Source organism: Schistocerca piceifrons, chromosome 9 (genome assembly GCF_021461385.2).
Source record: "Schistocerca piceifrons isolate TAMUIC-IGC-003096 chromosome 9, iqSchPice1.1, whole genome shotgun sequence".
NCBI lineage: Eukaryota > Metazoa > Arthropoda > Insecta > Orthoptera > Acrididae > Schistocerca > Schistocerca piceifrons.
Genome location: NC_060146.1, coordinates 18,721,270 through 18,736,722, shown reverse-complemented (window position 1 = coordinate 18,736,722; position 15,453 = coordinate 18,721,270). Strand labels below are relative to the sequence as shown.

At 41.4% G+C, this 15,453-nt stretch overlaps 1 protein-coding gene across 1 annotated transcript in view; it reads left to right on the top strand.

The window, feature by feature from the left end:
- The window catches only part of LOC124717023 (esterase FE4-like), a 115,224-nt gene extending 103,895 nt beyond the window's left edge, over nt 1-11,329 (top strand). The window contains exons 10-11 of the mRNA XM_047243676.1: nt 7,605-7,860; nt 10,874-11,329. Coding sequence (XP_047099632.1) covers nt 7,605-7,764 — 160 coding nt within the window. The 3' untranslated portion in view covers nt 7,765-7,860; nt 10,874-11,329. The remainder of the gene's footprint in view (nt 1-7,604; nt 7,861-10,873) is intronic.
- The last annotated feature ends 4,124 nt before the right edge of the window (nt 11,330-15,453 follow it).

Below are 15,453 nucleotides of genomic sequence, written 5' to 3'. Positions count from 1 at the left end.
GCCTATCGCCATTGCGGTTTATCGTATCGCGACATTGCTGCTCGCGTTGGTCGAGATCCAATGACTGTTAGCAGAATATGGAATCGGTGTGAAACGTCCCCTTTGAACAATTATACATGACTGTGCTTAAACTGACACACAATATTTTTAGCGCAACGCAATCTGACTTTCAAAACTCCCTACAAAAGAATGGCCCTGACTAACATTAACCTACACCTTTCACAAATCACTTACCTCACAAAAATCTTCGTCACTCGAACTACTACAATACAGCGAGCGCCACTACTGCCAGCTAAATAAAAGATTCAAACTACGGCACTAACTACTGATAGGCATAGTTAGCAAATGAAAGATTTTAATAGAGGACAAACAATCTATTTACCTTAATAGTGTTGAAAACTCATAATATATATAGCAGTTCATGACATCCAGTCTTACAAATTTCCAAACTCCGCCATTTCTCTTCCCACATCCACCACTGCTGGTGGCTCAGGTCCAACTGCGCAACGCTACGCGCTGTTAACATCCAGCTGCCCAACACTACAATGGCCGACAACAATGCAAACTAGCCACAGACTGCACACAGCACAGCCAGTGTTTTTCATACAGAGCGCTACGTGGCGTTACCAATATAAAAACCTAAACAGCCTACTTACAGGTTTGTTCAGGAGGGTAATACGGAACGCCGTGCTGGATCCCAACGGCCTCGTACCACTAGCAGTCGAGATGACAGGCATCTTATCCGCATGGCTGTAACGGATCGTGCAGCCACGTCTCCATCCCTGAGTCAACAGATGGCGACGTTTGCAAGACAACAACCATCCGCGCGAACAGTTCGACGACGTTTGCAGCAGCATAGACTATCAGCTCGAAGACCATGGCTGCGGTTACCCTTGACGCTGCATCACAGAAAGAAGCGCCTGCGATGGTGTACTCAACGACGAACCTGGATGCACGAATGGCAAAACGTCATTTTTTCGGATGAATCCAGGTTCTGTTTATAGCATCACGATCGTCGCATCCGTGTTTGGCGACATCGCGGTGAACGCACATTGGAAGAGTGTATTCGTCGTCGCCATACTGGCGTATCACCCCTCGTGATGGTATGGGGTGCCATTGGTTACACGTGTCTTTCACCTCTTGTTCGCATTGACGGCACTTTGAACAGTGGACGTTACATTTCACATGTGTTACGGCCCGTGGCTCTACCCTTCATTCGATCCCTGTGAAACCCTACGTTTCATCAGGATGATGCACGACCGCATGTTGCAGAAATTGCCACCCCAAGGACCTGTACCACCAAGACTTTATGGACTCCCTAAGGTCCACAAAGAGGGGGTACCTATGCGCGCGATTGTCAGCAACATTAGGGCACCTACTCGCTGGCAAAATATCTGGCTGAATTACTTAGCCCCTCTGTAGGTAAATGACCTCACCATATCCGTAATTCCGTGGATTTCGTGAAACGTGTCGACATCTTCAGACTGAAAGACACTGATATCCTAGTGAGCTCCGACGTGGTTTCACTATTCACCATGGTGTCTCTACGAGAGTCAGTCGAGATTATTGGGCAGAAATTTGACGAGAAGGCCACCGAACTCTTTAGGCATGTTTTGACCTCAACGTATTTTCTGTTTAATCGGGAATACTATGAGCAAACGGAAGGAGTCGCAATGGGCAGCCCACTCTCGCCGGTGGTCGCGAATTTGTACATGGAGTACTTCGAGGAGGAAGCCTGGGCGTCATCCAATTGGAAACCTACTCGTTTCTTCCGTTATGTCGATGACACGTTCGTCATCTGGCCCCATAGTAGGGACAAGCTCCTGGATTACCTTACACACCTAAACTCCATACATCCAAACATCAAATTCACTATGGAGACCGAAGCAGAAGGAAGATTACCATTCCTGGACGTCATGGTCAAGAGAAGAGCTGATTGTACCCTGAACCACGGTGTGTACAGGAAGAAAATGCACACTGACCTGTACCTGCATGCAGACAGCTGCCACCGCCCTTCTCAGAGGAATGGAGTACTAAAAACACTAGTACACAGGGCGCGCAACATCTCAGACGCAGAGAATCTGCCCCAGGAATGGGAACACCTCACAAACGTGTTCCGAAAAAGCGGGTACTCGGAATGGCAGATTAGACGCGCTCTCCGTCCCACGACCACAGCACAAACTGTGGAGACGGATGAAGTCACGGTAGAAGAGGTAGCCACTGCCTTTATTCGGTACAGTGGCGCACTATCGGGGGAAATCGGCCATATATTAAAGAAACACCGAGTTAAAACCTTCTTTTGCCCGCCCAATAAAACACGGGCATTACTGGGAAGTGTGAAAGATGACCTCGGTTTGAGGACGGCCGGCATATACCAAATTCCTTCTGAGTGTGGGAAGACTTCTATCGGACAGACAGTACGCACCATCGAAGATCGTTGCCGAGAACATCAATGGCACACTCGACTGAAATATACAAATAAGTCGGCGGTAGCAGAGCACTGTTTGTCCGAGAAACACGAGATGGATTATGAGTGTACCAAGATCCTGGCTCAGACCTCTAAATATTGGGACAGCGTTATAAGGCAGGCCATCGAAATTCGCACCAGGGAAGATCTTATCAACCGAGATTGCGGCTACAATCTCAGCAGGGCTTGGGACCCGGCATTGAATGTAATTAAGAAGACTCTAAGCAAGAAGTACGAACTGGCGACCAGGGCGGACGTAGCAAGCACATCGACGCTACGACAGAATCCGACGCCCACGTCTTCACGCGGACGGCGAAGAGAGCGGCCCGCGGGGGGAGGGGATTTAAATCGGCTGCCCGCCCTCAGGAGCTCAGTTCGTCAGCGCACCTGACGATGGCCACATGTCTGATCGCCGAAATATTGTGCCCGTTGGACACTATGAACCTGCAGTATACCCGTGGACTGTTCGAGCGTGTAGAAACTTTTTGGAGCAAAATTCAAATTGTCAATGTTTAATTGAGATTGTTCTCGAAAGTTGTTGATTTCTTATGTGAAACAGAGCGGCATTACAGTAAAAAAACAATACAGATTCGTAATACAGCTCTAGAAAACGAAGTTGCTTAAAAAAAACGTACCCTTACAGAAACACAAAACAAAAACGTTTCAAATATCACTTAAATGCTTCCGCGATGTTATATAAACCAAGTTTGTGTTATTACCAAGCAACTTTCACACGTATCAACAATAACAGGAAACTCTTGCAAGCAGTTCTTCTCCCACACATTTAATTACGTTTCTTTCCCTATCAATGTTTCCAATACTACTGGTAATCCTACCATTTATTACGTCATTTATGTACAGTACCAAAACTACCGAATTGCAGTTTTGGCAGAGCGCAACTCTATTCCTAACATTTAAATTTGGACTGTAGCGCCAAAGAAAATGTAGGTATGCGTACTCAAATGCAGAGATATGTACACAGGCAAACATGGCGATGCCGTCCGCAACGCCTATATAAGACAACAAGTGTCTGGCGCAGTTGTTAGACCGATAACTGCTGCTACAATGGCAGGTTATCAAGATTTAAATGAATTTGAACGGGTGTTACAGTCGGTGCACGAGCGATGGGACACAGCATCTCCAAGGTACCGATACGTGGGAATTTTCCCGTACGACCATTTCACGAGTGTACCGTGAAAAACAGGTATCCGGTAAAACGTCTAATCTCCGACATCGCTGCGGCCGGAAAAAGATCCTGCAAGAACAGGACGAACGACGACTGATAAGAATCGTTCAATGTGACAGAAGTGGAATCCTTCCACAAATTTCTGCAGATTTCAGTGCTGGGCCATCAGCGTGCAAACCATTCAACGAAACATCGATACGGGCTTTCGGAGCCGAAGGCCCACTCGTCTACCCGAGATGACTGCTCGACACAAAACTTTACGCCTCGCCTGGGTCCGTCAACTCCGACATTGAACTGCGATGACTGGAAACATGCTGCCTGCTCGGACGAGACTCGTTTGAAATTGTATCGAACGGATGTACGTGTACGGGTACGGAGACAATCTCATGAATCCCTGTAACCTGCATGTCAAGCTGGTGGAGACTCTGTACTACTGTGGGGCGCGTGCAGTTGGAGTGATATGGGACCCCTTATAGGTCTAGACACGACTCTGACAGATGACACGTATGTAAGCATCCTACCTGATCATATGCATCCATTCATGTCTATAGTCCATTCCGACGGACTTGGACCATTCAAGCAGGACAGTGGGACACCCCAGATTTCCAGAATTGCTACAGAGTGGCTCCAGGAACATTCTTCTGAGTTTAAACACTTCCGATGGTCACCAAACTGCTGAGACATGAACATTATTGAGCATATCTGGGATGCCTTGCAACTTGCTATTCAACGTGTGCTCCCCCTCGTAGTCTTACAGATCTATGGACAGCCTTGCAGGGTTCATGGTGTCAGTTCCCTCCAGCGCTACTTCAGATATTAGTCGAGTGCATGCCACATTGTTTTGTGGCATTTCTGGATGCTCGCGAGTATCCTGCACAATATTTGGCAGGCGTACCAGTTTCTTTGGCTCTTTACACTGAAGTGTTGCTTAAATTTCTGGAATATAAAAATATTTTTAAAAAATTAGTTTTTAATTTTTGAAAATTATGTTAACAACTATGGATTACTTCTAGGCTACAGTCTGAGAATTAACAATGTACTCCAAATTTGCTCACCAGTAATAATTTTTTAATGCAGAAACTGGAAAAAACTGTCACATAAAAAAATCAGAGGCATTACTCTTCCGCGTGCCCTTGTAGATTACGTAAAGTTTAAATGATTGGCGCCAGTTAGAGGCAACTGTAAATATACTTGTATAAAAAGTATAGCAAATTAAATTAAGTGCATTAGAAGACGTAGTATGAGATACCTTATATACATGCTAAATTATGGCATAATCTGTGTATTTAAAAATAGGCACTTCGTAATGTACAGAGTGTCGCAGAAGGAATGACCAATACTCACGGATACGAAAAGAACGCTCATTTGAAGCACAAAGCTTCATATGTTCATCTGTTCAATTCCGAATGGTTTCCCAGATGGAAAACATATGCTGCACACTTGTTTTTGGACTAGTGGCGCTCAAATACGTATCTTACCCTAATTGCTTGAGTGGTCCTGATAGAATAAAGTAGCCACCAAAATCACCAGGTCTTACCCCATTAAATTTTTCTTTGTGGGGGTGGATGAAGTCTGAGGTGCACAAACGGAAGGTGTACAAGCGAGAAGAACTGCTTGGTCGCATGACGGTCGCTTCTGCCGTCATTAGGGAACGTGCAGAGGCTCCCAGGCAAGCAACACAATATGTTCTCCCGAGGCTGCCTAACTGCTCTGAAGCTGACGGTGGGCTATTTGAACATTTAACTTGAACTGTGCAGCAGGTGTAATGTGACGTGTACGATAATGCTTAGGAATGAATGTGTTAAAAATACGTATTTTTCAATTAATACTTTACAAAGAATATGTTCTACTGTTCAGTTAACTGTTGAGCTTGTGTAAACCTGACAGCGTATTGAATAACACAGAAAATAAATAACAATGTGTATTAAATGCATTATATCTCGGAAACCATTCAAAATAGGAAATATGTCCACATGAAGTTTTTTGCTTCAAATGATCGTTCTGTTCAACTTCCTGAATATGGACCATTCCTTCTGGGAGACCCTCTGTCTAGATCGCATTGTTTCAATTGTTTCATGTGTGATAAAGGAACATATGTTATGTAAGATAAAAGCTGAAGGGACAGAACAATTTAAAATGCGCTTGAAGGGTGTATCTACAACACATTATTAACACTAAGAGCGGTACATCGCACCATAGCTGCCACATAAGTTTATATGCGATTGGGTGTCTCAAGCATTTTGCGTCAAATGAAAACAGGTGATAGTGGGCCCGCAACCGATTATATTGAGATAGGGAACCTATGGTCGTAAGTGTATATTCTTTGTGTTATGGACATACTCAGCAAACACTGCATAACAACAACGTACTTGGTAGTAACTGTTCAAAGGGATACCATCAGTCTCACAATCAGTGTATGTATTGCAAAGATGCATGAAGCATTCTGCATTGTTGCAAAGATCCCAGGTGTCTGCTTACACTGGAACAGGCAGCGTGTAATAAAGAGTGTACACCTCTCACAAACCAAGCAGACATACCATACACAACTTAGCTCACAGCATGTGTGTCGTATGACGCCTGCATGCATCGCACCAGTGCATTAACCTGTGCTGCATGCATGTCACTATCACTAGTGTTAGTTGTCCATTGCATCAGACAGCTTATGCTGTGTCCATGGTGAAGTGAGTTACTGTATACAGTGCATGGTGCACAGTCAACAATGAAACTCAACCCATTGTGAGAGTGGGCAGACATACGGTGTGGCACTACGAATGTACGGGGAATGCTTTCCTAACCAGTTTCATCCTAATTGGAAGAAGTTTATCTCCATAGATACCAACTTAACAGAGACGGGGTCATTCACGCCACAGAGAGTGGCCAATGTTCCCACCAAAGACATGTCCACACGCCAGAGATCGAGGAGATGGTGGTGTGGCAGACCACCCATCAATAAGTACCTGTCAACGTGCCAGTGAAACAAACACTGTGGAAGGTACTGGTGGTACAGCTATTACACACCTATCATGAAGAACATGTGTAAGCACTGGAACCAATAGATTTTGAGCCATGCATTCTCTTCTGCCAGTGCATTATCCACTGTAGTGATGAAGTGCCAAACTTACTCCAGTTTGTATTGTTCACGGTTGAGGCCACATTCACCCTTGACAGTGTTTCCAACAGCAGCAACAGCAATATCTAGAGTGAGAACAATCCCCACGGCACCCACGTCAGTGGCCACCAGCAACGATTCTCTGTCAATGTGTGAATGAACACTGTCAGAATCACCTGATACGACCTTATTTGCTACCACCCCGTTTGACAGGTCCCATTACCCGGTTTTCATGTCAGATGTGGTGCCATAATTCTTGGAGGCTTTACCCCTTTGCGGCTTCAACACAACAGTGCACCTACCCACTTCCATGTTAATGTCCACGAGCACCTGAGCAGGAACGGCAGGTCCAGTCCCATGGCCAGTGCGGTCGCCAGATCTCACACCTCTGAACTTTTCTCCTGTGATTACATAAGATGTTTGTGTACGAAACCCCATAGAAACTGATGAAGACCTGCTTGCTAGGGTCCTAGCTGCCTGCCTCTTGGTACAGCAGACACCAGGGATCTTTGACAAAGTGCTCCATGCAAGCAATGAGACTGGTGGTCGCCAGTTTGAGCAGTTACTATGAGCCACATTGTTGTTATGTGACGTGTGCTGTGAATGTTCATAACAAAATAAATATGGATTTCCAACGATTGGTTCCCAATCTCAATACAGTCGGTTTTGGATCCACTGTCACCTATTTCAATTTGACCCAAAATGTTACTTTGTGTATTTTCCACCTATCCATTCTCCCTCGCTGCTGGAAGCACTGGCGTTTATTTTCCGCTCTTAATATTGACGCCTTTGCTTTTGAATTTTTCCGAAATCTGTTCTGACTCTCCCACGTGTGTCCACAGGCAACCGACAGATCCTGAGCTGGACGTCTCGTGGCCGGCGTTCACGGTGGACGACCCCGCCTACCTGTACGTAGGGCGGCAGGGGTTCATCGTGGAGCGGCGGCCCTTCGCCGAAAGGGCGGCGTTCTGGGAGGCCCTGTACCAGCGCTACGGCGGCTAGGGAGACAGCACACGCCGCCCCCACCCTGCAGCGAGCAGCAGCGCCCTCTTCCAACACTCTCAGCTCTCTCCGCATGTTATCCACGTCAGTAGACAGGTAATGCGCCTTCTGGAACACGTTGAGGACGTATATATACGCAGCGCGGACGCTTAACGCCACCTCACCGTACCCGTCTGAGTCATCACGCTCTGGCAGTTGTCCAAGGTCAGACAGCTGGCCAGATGAATCGGTTACGTACGCACACACACACACACACACAAACAACAACAAAACACGTGTGAATCAGCATATTTTGCATGTTGTAACTGAGCAATGACTGTGGTTATTTTATTTCTTCAAATTAATCCAGCTGTTGTGTGAATTGCTGAATCAGAGCCATTTTACCAAAGTTTTGTTTCCTTTTTTGCGTATAAGTTTTTCAACAAGATATGCCAATGGATATTTGGTTTTTGTAGCTATGCAGCGTAGAAAGCTCCAGCTATGGGCTGAGACTTGTAATCTTCGAGGAAATACGTTCTTGCGTTAGTTTCTTGTACCTTACGTATTCTGAAAATTTCCATTTTGCAGTGTATCCTTTGTCAAAGACAGCCTTCTGTTTACTAATTCTGACAATCACCAATTTTGAATATCGACCGGTGTGGATCAATCATTTTAATTTTATTGTACACAGTAGATGGAGGACTATCATGTTTTATGTCCACTGGCCGTGTTTTAATTGTCCTGTATTTTGTGTGATTGTATTGCTTTACTAATCCGTGTACAATATATTTTTACAACGTTATCAAGAGAAATTTCTGCATACAACTTGAAAAATGACAATGACAATTCAACGAAAAAAAAAGGATTTGAGTATCGGTAAAAATTAGCTACAATAAACGCTAGGTCGGTGTAAAATAATAAAGAGCAATGTGACTATAGATTTCAAAATCCTTCATAACATAGGTTCAATTTTAAGTTTTGCAGAAACTGTGATTGCTAAAGAAACCTTGAAGACTGCAGAACATCCAGTTAATATTCAGAATGTTAACGTCTTATGCGTTGAGTGTAACATCTCAGGTGGATCATTTCACAATGGTGATCCTACACACACTTTGCATCACTTTTGGCCAACAGTTGCACCGGGATATAAGATTGTGGAGACACCAAACTCGCCCATTTACATGCCAGTAGTTGCAAGATACGTTTCAGAATTAAGTGTAGCAATCGAAGATCAATACGGAAATCTTGTCGATTTTGATGGTGAAAACATAACTCTTCGTCTACACTTACGAAAAATACGATAAAAAATGGATATTGTGTACAAACAAGATGTTCGCTTAACCAAAGACACCAGATGCATTGACACTGTAAAGTATAACAAAAATAACAAGAAACGAAAAACAAAGAAAAGGAAAGTGAAAAATGTTTAAACTCATCATAATAGACAAATACTATCATCACTAGGATACAGAGTGCTATAAATACAGACACCATCCTCTTCATGCTCTCATTCGAGTCTTTTTTACTTTCGCAGTGAACTAAAACAACAACAACAACAGACAGGGAAAGATATTTAAGAAGGATGTTGAATATAAGAGGAAAAATACTCGTCGATGGCTCTGTTACTCGCCTTCAGTATCATAAGTATAAACCTTTTGGTCAACCAGTTTTTGCTCCAAACGATTCCATATCACTTGTTATACAAAATGAAAACACTTACCTGTTACCTTCTGTGAGCCGGTTGTGTATTGAAAGACAGCTTCTTAATGCAGAGGGACAAGGGAAAGTTAGCGATATTGAGTTAACTAAAAACTGTGCACTTTACCTGTTTTCAGACATTCAGTACCGTCTCAATAACCAAATTATTGATCATATGCGTAATCCAGGAATTGCAACATTAATGAAAGGGTATGTTTCGTTTACAACATGTGAAGCTAATGCTTTGCAAACGCTGGCTGGGGCACAATAGATGATTTGAAAAAAACTAGTCGATGGTGATGGACGTTTCAATTTTTGCATCCCACTGAAAATGATATTGGGCTTTGCAGAGGATTATAAAAAGAATACTTTAAATTCTCTTCATCAACTGGAGCTGATCTGTAACAGACAAGATGTTAACTGTATTATCACAGATAAAGCAGATACCAAGTCAAAAGTAGTGTTGGAGAAAATGTACTGGGAGATGCCACACGTTCAAGTGTCCGAAAGGCAACAAATATCGCTGTGGAATAGTTTAAAAAATGATGTCAGTCTAAGTCTGGAGTTTCGTCACTGGGACCTGACTAGGTGTATTGCACCAGAAATTAGCTCATGGACATGGCAAATTAAATTTAATACAGCTCTTGAAACAGCCAGGTATGTAATAATGGCATTTCAGTCAAACAGAAATTCGATTACTACTGATTCAAGTGTATTTGACAAAATGAGTATATCAGATTTGAAGTTGTATTTAAATTCTTCTAAATTCCCAGAGGAGAACTTTGCAATTGACTTTGAAACGAAAAATACTGCAGAAGCGTTTGAAATGTACTCTGATTTTCAATCATTGTATTATGGAGTGAGTGATATAAGAAGAAGTGGAAACCCATTCCTGAACTGTACTGAGTTTAAGAACTGCCCGATATTTTTCATTGACTGTTCACATCAAGATGAAACACTCAAGTCTTCCATTGTTGACATGAAGATTGAAATAAAAACAAAAAAACATATCTGAAAAATACAATAGCTTACTGCCTGGTCATTCATGATTCGATAATAGAAAGGACTCCATCAATCAATCAAGTCACAAAGTGTACTCAGATATAAAAACAGTGTTGAGTAAGACCTCCACTTCATTTACTAACATTCCATCACTCCAGTAGCTGAGAGAAACAAAAGCAAAAGAAAATGAATAAAGTTATGACTGTTGATGCTAAATCAGACAAACATCCAGTGAGAGTGTTAGTTGCTAATTTAAGTGTTGGAAATGAATCTGTACTACAAGCTGTGAACACTTAAGTCTCTTTCAGTGTATTACACTCTTTATTTCACTCATTGCTAAAAGATAACAATGATTGTAAAACATGGATGTTTTCAAAAATTTTACTGTGCCTATATGTCCTAAATATTCTGGAACAAATTCTACCTGAAGGTACTGAAATGCTGCAATTGGAAGACTACAGATTCGACTGTGCTGCTGATGCTGCTGCTAATGCTGCTGCTGCTGAAGATGATGATAATACTTGCTTCTTGTTCGGCTGGATTAAATCGAAAAATGTTTGTGAATTGCTTTCTGGAATTTATAAGAAACTTATGGAAGAAGAGTATAAAAATTTGAATGCTATTGACTATTATTTTTTTCCTAAACAATTGTTTCCTTCTTTATTTGACATTTCATGTGACTTCCATAGGTTACCACAAGTGTTTCAGAATGATGTTTTTATTTCTAAATATCAATATTGTTCTAACCATCATGATCTGAATGCACATTGTCAGTTTGATGGTCCACCTCCTATAAAAATGTATTGCAGAGGTTGCTTAGTGGAATTTTTATATGAAATAGAATAAAATAAATCTATTATATATCTTTATTGTTATATAATGTATTATATGCTTATAATTTTTTCACAATAAATCAGTTACAAAATACTTTTTTATATTTTCACTTTTTCCACAGTAAAAATGTACAATATTTAAAGTTTACACAATAAAAAGAAAAATCATTCACATACCATAACATTTTTTCAATTGATAGTGACCCCAAGGTAATGTACTGATCTTATCTGAAAGTACAAAATGTTTATCATTGTCTGCTGACAAACACAGCTTTTGCTGTTTAATAGTAGAAACTACATGACACTTGGACTGAATTACATACTGTTCAGCGGATTTAACATTTGAATTCAATATACGTTGTCGATAGTAATCAATGCTTAATTCCTTAACAGATAACTGTTTCACTGCCTTTGCTCTGTGCATTGCATGTTGTGATTCAGCTTGAGTGCATATATTTTAGCTCGAAGATCAATAAATTCAATTATAGAATCGCCATTTAACTCATCTTTCAATAAACCTAGCACCTTTTTGCTAACAAGTAGAATATTATATTTATTTTCTTAAGGCAAACCTGAAGTGTCAAACAATTTAACTACATCACTTCTGATGTTTTCATTAAAAATTTACAATTTTAATGTGATAAATTAAGCTATCAGTGTCAGTATAACATAGTTTTACATGCTTTTCTGGAAACTTATTTAGTATATATCCATAGTGAAAGTCGACACTAATTTTTTTCAGTTCAATACTAAATTTTCTTTAAATACAATGCTCCTTTTAAAATTAGGTCTTGTAATTAATGCTGATGCTCCATATCTACATTTCCAGCATAACGCTAGTCTTAGATCAATTATTTTTCGTACATTCTGCACGGTTTTACCGAAGACACTATTACTCATGAGTTTGAAGAAATTTTTTTCAAATCCATTGTTTGCATTCATACCATTCTCTGCATTAATGTTAATATAAGGGTTCATTCACGACGCTTGTTTGAATGACAGTATTCTATAAATCTTTTTCAGTGTCAGTTTATGTTGCAAACACTGTTTTAGATTTCTATAGTGTATTACATAATTCTTCTTATCATACAAAGTAGAAATAACATTTTTTTGTTTTTGGAGCACTAAGTTTACTGCTGACACGGTTAGTTGGTGGTACCATTTTCAAAGGGCATAATGGTAAATCAGAATGTAGATCATGAATACTTTCAGGAATTCAAGAGCTACTCCAGTATGTACCCTGTATCTGAATCGTTAGGTACATCTTCTACGACAAAACTTTTTACTCTCTGGAGAGAGCCATTCAAACTTGGATACAGGCAAATGTTGCAACATTTCCCAGCGGTATAAACAGTTAACATCGAGATATATAAGATTCATAAATATTCTCATCATAGCCTGACATGAACCTATTGTTTGCAACCGCATGTCAACACGAACAGTGAGCAATTCCACCTCTATAGTCTGGGAGACGAGTCTTTGGTATTGACAGCTCGGTAGCGTCTTTCCGTTGCCTAGCGACCGCAGGCAGGCAGCCAATGACGGCCTGACTTTGAGCAGGTACCAAGGGCCACGTTGCCGCTCTGAAACCCGGTCGCGCGCGCTTATCAAACTTACCAGCGTCTCGCGTGCAGGCGGTGCGGTCGTTCGTCGTTTGTCTGAAGTTGAATTCGCAGTTTATTTCGTTTTTGTTGTTTTTAGTGTTTCTTTGTTTATGTTTCGTTAGTTTATTTCGTTTTTGTTGTTTTTAGTGTTTCTTTGTTTATGTTTCGTTGTAAACAATGTCTAGTGCGGCGGGTAGTACCAGCCCAACACAAGAAGTGAAACAGAGGAAGAAAAGTGTGCTACACACCCAGGCCCGTGAATTCGTGTGCTCTGTGAGGGATTACTTTGAGAAAGAAAAGGACAAAGGTGGGCCCTTAATTCCTGTTGTTCAGGTTGTGAAGAGAACTACAGCAGCATTGAAAATAAGTAAGAACATTGTTGTAAAGATAAGGAAAGAACAGTATAGTGTAGATTGTGACGAGAGTGGCACAACAAAGCTGCACACACCAGGAAAGAAGCGACCGAGAAATAAGCAGGTGACAGCTTTGGACGATTTTCACAAAGACGCTATTCGTCGTCATATATTCAGCTATTATAAGAGAAGGGAACATCCCACTCTATCTAAATTACAGGTGTCGCTTCAGAAAGACGATCTTTTTAAAGGGAGCAAATTTTCATTGCGTACAGTGTTGAAAGACATAGGCTTCAGCTATTCACTGTTTAACGGACGCAAAATATTAATGGAAAGGACAGACGTAGTTGCATGGCGGTGCAGATTTCTGCGCAGGATCATGGGTGTGGAATTCGAAAGTATAGTGTGGTTAGATGAAACTTGGGTCAATGCCAGCCATTCTTTACGTAGAGGCTGGAATGATGGAACGCCCGAGGGGACAATGGCAGTGCCTGTTGGCAAAGGAGAGCGTATTATTGTCTTACATGCAGGTACATCTAAAGGTTTTGTGCCAAACTGCTTGAAAATGTTTCGGTCAAAAAAGACGGGAGATTACCATGAAGAAATGAACAGTGTAGTATTTCAAGAATGGTTCGAGACATCGCTTATGATGAATCTGACAAGTCCATCAGTGATTGTTATGGACAATGCGCCTTATCATTCCGTTGTTCACGATAAGGCACCAACCTTGGCAACAAAAAAAGACGATATCATTCAGTGGTTGAAACGGCGAAAAGTAGATTTCAGAGAAGATTTAAGGAAGGCGGAACTGCTCGAAATTGTGGCACAAAAGAAACCCTAATTTCCAACATATGTAATTGACGAGATTGCTAAAAGGCACGGGCATGAAATCGTTCAGCTTCCTCCATACCACTGTCACGTCAATGCAATTGAAGGAGTGTGGGCGCAGATAAAAAATTACATTGCTGCAAACAATAAAAAATTCACGATCTCTGAAGTGGAAACTCTCCTTCCAGCAGCTATCAATAAAGTGACAAACGAGACGTGGGCTAAAATTGTAAACAGCACTGCAAGTGCCATCAGAGAGGCGGCCAAAACCGAAGGGGTTGTGGAAGAATGCATCGAAAATTTAATTATACATCTGGGAGAGAGCAGTGATAGTTCGAGTAGTGCTGAGGAAGACAATGTCAAATCAGATTCTGACAGTGATGTGAGTGGTGTTTTTCCATTACAGTAACTACAACGTATTCAGGAATGTAAGGAGGGAGTTTGCTATCGATCTACAACCAGATCATCTTAGTACACTGACCAATTATTCTATAGCTTGTAATAGAACAAATTAATAATGCTAATACTTAACAATGGAAACCAAAACTGCTAATGTTCAACAACTTGCGAAAATAGTTTTCATTTCAGTTGTGAAGTTTAACAAATAACTTTATTATGTTTCAGCATCTTAGATACTTGTACTAAATAGCTCTTATCAGTTTTCGAGTTAATATATTTCAAGCATCAACTTTAAATAAATTCACACGTACCAATACGACTTGTATTTTGTCTCGCTTTTATTTCTGCCGCTAGAGAATGCGTGTAGCAGACAGGGCGCCGCGTGCTGTGAGCCACGTTCGGCAACAGCGCCGTCTGCCCGCTGGAACTGTCACTACCAATCACTCGTCTCACGGACTATAATACCTCTCTCAATAAACTGAAGTTGCTCTATGTCAGTAATAAGCTGTAATTCTACTTTAGTAGTTTGCAGTAGAGCGTCCCATGCTAAACCAGGTGAGGTAATATAATGTGCTGGGTCTAGTTCATACGTATCACGGAAAAGACTGCGAAATACGAATATTCTCCAAGTGTCTTACACGTAAATGTATTCCACACATTACACGCTTTTTGATACTCTGAATCTGTTATCGTTTCACCTGTTAAGAGACTTTTAAAATTTTCGATTGAAGGCAAACGATCTTCCTGTAAAACAGATTCGTTGTTCACATACTCATACAGAAAAATCCCCTTCTGATTGACAAGACAGAATTTGTGATCGTGGGGAAAATATGACTTCATTATTGTGAACGGATCAGGTTTGAGATATGACGCACATTTTTCAAGAGAAAACGTCAGGAAATTTAGTGAATCGATAAATCGGAAATTCATGTTGCAGACACGCTCTTTGTGTGTTACTGGCATACTTTTAGTAAAAGCTTTGTATTTTTCCAT